General features: G+C 35.1%; 1 protein-coding gene across 1 annotated transcript in view; it reads right to left on the bottom strand.

Moving 5' to 3' along the window:
• Window positions 1-1,430: 1,430 nt before the first annotated feature.
• Window positions 1,431-10,030, bottom strand: part of LOC111085742 (probable 2-oxoglutarate-dependent dioxygenase At3g50210) — a 16,566-nt gene continuing 7,966 nt past the window's right edge. Inside the window, exons 2-7 of the mRNA XM_022385746.1 lie at window positions 6,657-6,682; window positions 5,641-5,761; window positions 4,752-4,870; window positions 3,131-3,303; window positions 1,824-1,934; window positions 1,431-1,639 (exon numbers count right to left, since the gene is read on the bottom strand). Of these exons, the coding sequence (XP_022241454.1) occupies window positions 1,888-1,934; window positions 3,131-3,303; window positions 4,752-4,870; window positions 5,641-5,761; window positions 6,657-6,682 (486 nt within the window). The 3' untranslated portion in view covers window positions 1,431-1,639; window positions 1,824-1,887. The remainder of the gene's footprint in view (window positions 1,640-1,823; window positions 1,935-3,130; window positions 3,304-4,751; window positions 4,871-5,640; window positions 5,762-6,656; window positions 6,683-10,030) is intronic.

The raw sequence follows: 10,030 nt of genomic DNA, 5'->3' as shown, positions 1-10,030 counted from the left end.
CAATGGTTCAGTCCTAGACAAAAACCACTTCCGACTCCAAAACCTGGAGTCCATCTGTAGAAAGTGATGCTTTGCATTTGGTGGGACATCATTTCGAATTCCTCAATCCACAGCGAACTGTCAATGCTGAGATCTATAGTCAGCAACATGAACGTTGAAATCAAGACCTTTATCAGAAACGCCCTTCACTCGTCAATCGGAAAGGTGTTCTTCTTCTGCATGACAATGCACGTCCACATGTGGCCCGTTTACGCAACACGAGATTATGAAGTTGGATTGGAAAGTTCTCCCCCATCCACCATATTCTCCAGATATGGCACCATCATATTACCATCTTTTTCGTTCGCTGCAACACCATCTTAATGAGAAAACGTATGCGAATGTGGAAGGTGTTAAAGAGGACATCGAAATGTTTTTGCTTCAAAGCCAAGAGATGTTGTTCGGGATTTTTCATCTAAAAATTGCGACATTAATTTCTTGACGACCTGATATAAAACTAAAGGCTTCATCACTTAAATTATATTATATGCCTATTGTACGTTATTAAACTGAGTGCATAGATATTTTCCGAAATTCAACTGAGTTTATACTTTCTAAAACAAGAGGGAATTCTCAATAGTCACGGCACTTGAAATTCTTTTATGCAGGGTTACAGTAAATTAATCTATGAGACCTTTTTTCCTCCTTTCCCCCTCATAACCTTCCTCGTGTAATCCTGTATTACTGTGTCAAGTTTGGTTCTGATTAATCAAGAAATGTGGAAACATATGAAGAACTGATAAACACACACACACACACATACTGACGTTTATTTATATAGATTAGATGGGGGTCCAACCCCCTCATTACCTTTCTCATGTCATCCTGTATCACTGTGTCAAGTTGTGCCGATTTGGTAGTTTTTCCGAAATCAGATATGAAATTAGATGGGGGTCACATCTCCGGGGGTCCAACCCCCATCTTCTTTGGAAAATATCATATTACAAAATTTTTATTGACACTAAGGATGTGACGTCACAGACATTAAACCTGAGTACGTTGATTCTATATTTTTATAGGCCTACTATTATACAGGCTGAAAGGTGCGAACAAAGAGACACAAGCATAGCTTTATATATTAGATATTTTGCGTGCTAAAAGTTTCTACTTGAGAAAAAATAAGAAAACAACAACTCAGAGTCGTTCTAAAAATATTATGAATCAAATAGATTATCGGCATATATTAAAATGTTTTACATCTTTCAAATATCAGTGCGGTTATGTTTAAACTCTTCTTACAAGCTAATTAAAAAATGTTAGAAATTAATTTTAATCTATATTAGTCAACCGATAGTCCAGCGATAAGTTTCCGGACTTCCAATGCAAAATCCCGGAGTTCTATTCCCCGCAGTGCCTATGTGTAGCTTTGCGCCAATAAACAATAATTTGTAATAACTTTTTGTTTATTCTTAATCATCAATACTGAAACGTGTCCATAAATCTACCATATATATAATCTTTGACGTTCACAGCAGGGAATGTTTTCCACCCATTAAGTGGTTCTACAGTAACAGCATCATCCGGATTGACAAAAAAAGGCAATAGAACTTCTTGATCTTTGTCTTTTAGCTTCTTCTTCTGGCACTAAGACTCGATGACGCTACAGGATGCAATTCAAGAAAGAAAATAAAATCACGTGAGCAAAATATTTCTTTGCAACAGTGGTCTAAAACAAATAGAGTGATTGAAAAGATTTTACTTTTATGTACTCTACTTAATAATAATTCCTCAGTTAATAATAACATTTAATATTTAATAATACGCAGTAAAAGATAACGAATTACCGTTGCTTGGTATGCCCCATCAGTCCATATAGCCATCATGCCCCCGATGTTGACTACAATAGAATCATTTAGCGGAGTGGCTGAGACCCATTTTCCTGTTCTTGATTCCACCTAAACATATATATATATAGATAGATCTACATATTGTTTTCCCATAATTAAAAAAAAAGCAGTAATGAATTATGTGCCAATTAAATAATTTTCTCTGAAACGTACTAAACTTTTAAGTTCAACTCTTTTTGTTAACGAGAGAAAATAAAACACGGTAATTTAATAATTATCAGTTATAATGATCACACTCTAAATTAATCTGGTGTATTTTGACGTAAGGTTGTTACACTACATGGGGAGTTCGCGGACGAAAAACAAACCAATCCATTCACACATACAACGTAAATTAGGCCAGGATTGTTCGTTAGTTTACTATTTATTTTGTTTTTATGTTGCTTGTCGAGTACAATTTTAACAATTATTATTATTGGTATAATATTTCCATAGCACTGACGACTATGAAATATACGTAATCTAAATATTCGATTCAGTAATTTCATGCTGCCTCAACTACTGCCACTATATAGGATTGGTAATCGGCCTGGCATGGTCAGGTGGTTAGGGCGCTCGACTCGCAATCTGAGGGTCGCAGGTTCGAATTCCTGTCCCACCAAACTTGCTCGCCCTTTCAGCCGTGGGGGCGTTATAATGTGACAATCAATCCCACTATTCGTTGGTAAAAGAGTAGCCAAAGAGTTGGCGGTGGGTGGTGATGACGCTATCCATAAACTAGAACAATCATTCCTAGTTTAAAAATACTACACCACTTGATTATTCTAGTTTGATGGAAATGTGTACAAGGTCCAGGAAAACATTATTTATTTGAAACCGTATCCAAGAACTAAAACAATTATTCCTAGTTTGAAAATACTACACCACTTGATTATTCTAGTTTGATGGAAATGTGTACAAGGTCCAGGAAAACATTATTTATTTGAAACCGTATCCAAGAACTAAAACAATCATTCCTAGTTTGAAAATACTACACCACTTGATTATTCTAGTTTGATGGAAATGTGTACAAGGTCCAGGAAAACATTATTCATTTGAAACGTTATAGGAACTGTCTTGAGGTATACTGCAGTTTTCATATGTTCTTCTGGGGTTACTGACTGTTACATATATAAGCAACACGAGCTGAAGAAAGAAGGAGGATGAGTAATTTCAGTAGGTTTAGCCAGCTGGCTTTAACAGTTGTGACAGATCAGTTTTATATTACGTTTCTTAAGTATAAAACAATACATGTAAAAACCCACCTAAAGCAACTGCAAGAACTTTCAAGAAACGACGAGATAGAGTTCTACAGGAGTCCAGGAAGTTTACACAGGATTGCTTAAACCCAGGGACTTCATCAGCAGCAGGAAATACAGAGTCAGCTTTGATCATTTCAAATGTCTCCTTCATTTCTTGTTGTACGCCTGGCTGAAGACTAAATGACGAAAGTAGAAATAAATCGTTACAGCATGGTCTATGGTGGAAGCTGATGTTATTCGAAAATTCTAATTCTTTTTTTTAATGTTAATCAAAAACACTATTTTCAATTCGCACTCTCATCAAGTATTTATTTCTTACATGAGTGAATTCGGAGTGAACACGTTCGAGATATCCTACCATATCACACACCACTCCTCATGTAGTAAATTATGTTTTGAAACAAATGCGTTTTAGTTTTTAAGCAGTTGTTGTACTTTTTTTTTAAGCTCGTTGATATGTCTATATTTTGAAAATGCAATCAGGTCACTCAGTAGGCTAGCAAAAGGGCGAGTCTTCATCAGTGCAATATTCTGGTCTTCATTAGATTACTAAATTTGTATCACGAAAGTGGCCTGAGTTCTACCACGAAGAAACTTTCATGGCCGAACGTGTTATCATGAGAGGCAAAAAACATTTTGTTCTACGGCATTGTTATATCAGTTTTTTTTCCTAGATATGCTCCCCCCACTCCCCTACCAATGGCTCAGTGGTATGTCTGCGGACTTATACTGCTATAAATCGGGTTTCGATACCAGTGGTGTGAAGAGTACAGATAACCCTTTGTGTTTAATAACAAACAACAACAGCAAACATTTTGGCCAAGTTGTAGTTGTAACTTTATATCAGCTATGGTTATCACTGGACTAGTTTATTTGCATATTAAAATTCGTGTTAGCATAAATACTCGGCCCGCTGTATTCTGTAATATTTCCAGGTGATTATCTTTCCATAAAGTTTCTTAAAATTAAATACGGCTAATTACAAGTACTGAACAGCTGATGAAACAAATGCAAGGACAAGTTACGAAACAGTTATTAAATGCGTCACTTCTGACATAGTTATTGAGTTACACAAGATAATTTTTGATGAGTAAAAGCTGTAATTTACGAGGAAGTTTTTTTCACACTGATTTTAAATTTATTGTGGTTTAAGAAGTTCGATCATGGTATACACCAGTGGTTCTAAAACGTTTTAGATTGTTGACCTCTTCTTCCCCCTCCTGCTCATCCCCCAGATATTTTTTGTTTAGTTGACAGTGGAATACAGGCAAACGCTTAACGTGGCAACAATGAAATAAAGAGATATACGTCACATATGTTTACTCGCCACTTTAGTCAGAATTTATTTGTGGTCGGACATACGAGTGCTGATTGTGTTGTTTTTTTCAGTATAGCTACGTTATTCGTTGCAGTAAATAATTTTCGATAACTGAATCTTCTAACAGACTCCAAGGAAAAAGAGCTTCACAGATTGAGAACCATTGGTATACACTATCACAGTGAACTGTTGAAAAGGTTATCAGTAACTGATCCTTGCTTTATGTATATGGGTCATTCAGAAAACATTAAAATATCCATAAATGGTAGAGGTGTTATGTTTGCTAAGCCTCGCGGCTGTACTCACATCTCTTTATTAAAGCTAAGATATCCTCCCAGGCCATAAGGTAGAGACCTTTTGTACTTTTCCTTCACGTTGATTGGGAGTTTAAAAAACTCCAGGGATTTTTGCTGCACTGCTAGGACCTAAAATGTAAACAACAACAAAACACAATATACCTGACAAAGAGCCACGTGTTTAGTTTGTTGATCAAAAAAGGTTAGAAAAGTGCAAAAGCAGAAACCTAGGAATCAGTTATTGCTTTTATACATTCAGTACATCTTTTTTGAAAGAAGATTTATGATATGAAAATCATTGAAAAAACACGTTTTTACTTCTATATATTTGCAAGTAATTAAGCTACGTACGTGGATACTGATGTTGAGATCGGTTTTAAATCCCAGTAGCATGCTCTTGTTACAAATTTATTTTTGTCGAAAACAGTGTCAAGGTTCGTGAACTTCGATAAAATATTCGTTTACTCTTATCAACGTTTTCTACATCTCATTCAGGTTCTTTATATTTACAATATTCAACTATATAATATGTAGACGCGTTTATATATGTTATTTTTCACGAGTTTGCTGTAATTTTTTTACTTCATCGTCATTATCACTATTATTGATATTTATCATACTAATATTTAACATTACCTATGATTTCTATTCATATGTTAACTTACATCATAGTATTTTTGTAATTTCAAACGAATCTGGTAGTAGTAACTCTTTGTTAATCCTCTCAGGACAGCAGCTATAAATCATGAGTGTTTCTGTTATACTCCTTGATAAATTACCCCTTGAAAACAGCAGTTTTCTACAATAGAATATTGTATATGATTGATTACCGACACATTACACACACATGTTTAATAGTTGTTGTAAATTTTAACAGATAAAAATATGAAACAAGTTACCTGTTCTTTGGGAAATCCGTGATTTATTAAGTATGCAAAACCAATCTGAGAAAATGACCGATGAATTTGTGTGGCAACATGACGAACTGATTCTTTACTTGGCTCACGGGTTTCTAAGAGCCTTGTGAAAAACAATTATATATTGATTTTTTTTCCTGTATATAATTTGCATGCACTATAACTAAATAAATTATTTTCTTTATCTTATTGATACATACTAAAAGATCCTCACTCTACCTAATAACAAAGCATTAATAATATTTACTTATAAAAATAATTTAAGTATTTCGAGTTTCCGCTAGAGGCGCTACAGATGAATTATATCAACGTCACTAAAAAGAAGTTTGTGCGAAAGATTTTCTTAACTATATGCAAGGTTAGTAGCATTGAATTATATGTTACTAATTTATCATACAACAATAATCTTTATGCAGATTAATTTAATTTCTTGAAATTAAATGAATCTTTATGTAAATAATTCGTAACATATGTTAATAATTCACAGATACTGATATTGATACTTTTTTTGGGGCAGACGCGTCGCTAAGCATTGGCACACAGGGCCCGTGCCCCGAATCCATTTGGAGCTCTTGAATAAAAAAACCATGATCTATGTCATACTGAAACGTCGAAAATTCCTGCGAGTTTTGGGCTCGAGCCCCGAACCTATTAAGCACCTATAGACGCCTCTATTTTCGGGATTCGAATACGACCCATTTCCTCCTACTGATAAATAGCGTGTAGCTGAACTAAATAATAATAATTAGTAATATTATAGTTAGTCCTTTAATTGCACTGGTGTGGATGGTGGGTGATAGGATGCTGCTGACTGTTTGTTTTTGTTAGTAGCTAAAAATTAGGAATGGCGGCATGCACGGAAATAAGCATTAAATATTAACTTGTTTAATTTGATTGTACCTATCACGTTAATTACAAAACAGTTAAGATTTAAATTTCAAGTTATGAAAACATGAATCATCAAGTTTTGCAAGGTGAGACGAATACACTTGCTATACCTTTTTTCGAGGATGTTCGATGGTATCTGGATGATGGAAACAGTATCGATAGTTTAATCCTCACTTTGGCCTACAGATAAGTGTTTAAAGTTGCCAAGGTAGGGATTAAGTTTTATAAATTTGTGATTGTGGTTTTAATTCTTGATTCATTAGTTTGTGTAGCAAGATCTCTATTTCATTTTCAAATATATAATTTTTTAATACTCTTGTTTGTTTACTTTTTATTTTATAGTTGTATAAAGTATATACTTTATATTTAGAAACTGCCGCGTGTCTGTCCATCAATATTTAGCGCCATCTGTCGGGTTGAAAATGATTTAAAACGTGCATGATATGTTTACCATTCGTATTATACCTGTTTACATATATATGGATTTTTATCAAATTATCAAAAGTGGATACTCACAAACCAGTCAAGTAAGCTGGAGAAATATTTTAACGATAGTTCGAGTCGTCTAGGCGCTAGCTACGCTGACGTGATCAACTAGGTAGGTAATAAACGAAAAAAAAGTTGCTGTTGTAGAATTTTTTAAATTTTTATTCCAGAAATGTTAGCAACCTTTTTAGTATACTATTAATATATATATATGCGCATAATATAATGTAACCAGTACTTTGAATGGTCGGATTTTCGGCGCGTGAATGATTTGAAATCCTTGTCGACCATACTTAAAATTGGACTGTAGGATAGTTGGACAAAAGAAAGCAAGACGTTGTTATTATGGTATTCCAGGTAAATTGGAACATTGATTAAATTTGGACTTTGACAGAAGTGGAAGTCCGTTTTTTGATCCACTTTGACATTCCCATCAGAAAAACTGGAACGTTAATGGCTTGCATTCTAAAGAGGCAGAACACCATTCTGAAATGCTCTACCCCAGTTTAATCCTTGAACTGTAGTAGAGTGCTTTAAGGATCAATACTGGTGTCTTTGCATTTCTCCGGAAATTTTTACCCTAATGATGTTGATAGGGGCATAATTATTAAATTCGTAAAGCTGTATGAATGTTGAGGTTATACATAATGGTTTGGGTCAATTGGTTAGTCGTACAAATATTTGGCAAATGACTTTTAATCATCGTAAGTGCAAGATCATGCATTTGAGTAATTTGTATTGAGCGTTTAATTTAGATGGGACTAAATAAACTTATTTTTGATTTAAAGGAGAGCTTTCTTTGAAGATTGTGGGGTGGAAGGGTTACTCTGTAGGTATAGGTTAGAGTCTCTTAATCTATTTCCCCATGACAAAAGAAGGATAAGAGATGATCTTATTGAAGTTCACAAGATTATCCAAGGGACTGAAAGGATAAAAGCCCTTGATTCCTTTGAGACACTGGTGGACTAAATTTGCATGGCGAGGAACTATTAATAGTGATCATGAAAGGGAGCACTGGAGAAAATATTGTTACGACAGCGGAAGTCACGTGACGCTAGTAACACGTCATGAGATTCGAGAAAGATCATGTCCGTTCGTGAAGCCTCGAGTGTTTTCCAGACGACCTCTATTTCGTATATATAAGACCGTCGAGAAGTGACGGCATAGATATGAATAATTGCAGATTGAAGAGATAGAGACGGACAATTGAGTCAAGTTGCAAATAAAGTGAGTGAATCGTTTGTTGTGAATTATAGCGTGTTAAAACGACTGTGGAAATTAAGTGTATTGCAAAGTTGAATTGAGAAATAATAAACTAGTTTTAATTAAGAAAGGACTTATATCGCTAAGTTTTTTTGGAAAGAATTTCTACGGAAAATTAACCATAAACCAGAGACGTAACAATATTTTAACGTAATAAAAATCACGTTTTGAAACACATGTGTAGAAGCAAAAAAGAAATTATGCAACCAAGAGTTTTCTATGAAATTAGTTAGATTAATGACTTGCATATTAAATAACATATATTTAAACTGTAAGCTAAAATGCATATTTACAATCTTTGCAAAAAAAAACTCACATACAGAAGGGAATCTTATAGTAAGAACAAGTCAAAATATCTAGTATTACATTTAGCAAATTATAAAAGAATAACGCATGGATTCGAACCTGGATTGCAAGCTCCGAAATTCATAGATCTATCACAAGGCATAATTTTTAAAAGCTATAGTTCTTTTTTTCGTACCTCAAATTCATACAGTGCTCATAAAACAAGCATGCCATATTTAAGACATGAAAGTTCAAGTGCCAAGTCACTCTAAAAATAACATATTAGAGCAAAAAAGTCGATTATTAATTTTATATTAGAACAAAAGTTCAAGTGTCAAGTCACTCTGAGATAATATATATCTGAAGTTCCCGACCAAACATTAACTTTGCTGGAATGTATCCAGTGGCTTCATGCTCTGCTGTTGTATAGGCCATCAACAGTGGAGGGAGTAAGACATCCCAGTCATCTTGGCGGCTATTACAAAACTTTGCCAATTTCTGTCCCAGTGTCCAATTGTACTTTTCTACCATCCCATCAGATTGTGGGTGAAGTGGCGTTGTTCTGGTCTTTTGTATGCCAAACTACTTGCAGCATTCATGAAACATAGCTGATTCGAAGTTACGGCCTTGATCTGAATGTAGTTCGTATGGCATACCAAATCTGAAGAAGATATCACTAATAGCAGAAGCTAAAGTTGTAGCTTCCTGATTTGGTATTACATATGCCTCAGGGCACTTGGTGAAATAAGCCACCATCACACAAATGTACCTGTTTCCAGCAGGAGTTTGGGGCAAAAGACCAGCAATGTCGATATGCACCAACTTGACATATCTTCATTGGAGCACGTCCTTTATGCTTGGGTCCCGATCAGCACAACACGAACTGCATGTCCTTCACCATTCTTCCACATCTTGTCTCATACCTATCCAGTAAAATCTGTGTCGTGGGTGACTCAATGTCTTCTTAACTCCGAGATGTCCTCCTGTTAAACTATCATGGGATTGAAGAAGCACAACTTCCCGTAACTTTCTCGGTATAACCATTTGCCAGGTCGTCCGGACAAGAATACCATCTTCAAGCTTCAACTGGTCCCATTGTGCCCAATAGTTCTTTGTAACAGGGCTTAAGCTAGACACCTTTTCCCAAGTTGGGTGCAATTATTGGCTTCAAATCTTGGTCTTTCTCCTGTTCTGCTTTGATATCTATATTTGATTCCACTTCACCATCATCAACTCTTTTAGTCACTTTAACTTCAGCTTAATGGCACCTGGTTAGTTCAACCTCTCTTCTAACAGTTACCAGAATTTGGCCTTTTATCAAAATTAATTACAAACTTCCTCGGTTTTCAATAGTTCAATCCTGATATGCATTGGTCTTCAATGTCAGCCAAGTATACTTTGTGTCTGTCCTTCATGCTCATGAGCTCAATAGTTACCCACACTGGTCCCC

Source organism: Limulus polyphemus, unplaced genomic scaffold (assembly GCF_000517525.1).
Source record: "Limulus polyphemus unplaced genomic scaffold, Limulus_polyphemus-2.1.2 Scaffold588, whole genome shotgun sequence".
NCBI classification, from domain to species: domain Eukaryota; kingdom Metazoa; phylum Arthropoda; class Merostomata; order Xiphosura; family Limulidae; genus Limulus; species Limulus polyphemus.
This window is presented reverse-complemented; position numbering and strand designations above follow the sequence as displayed.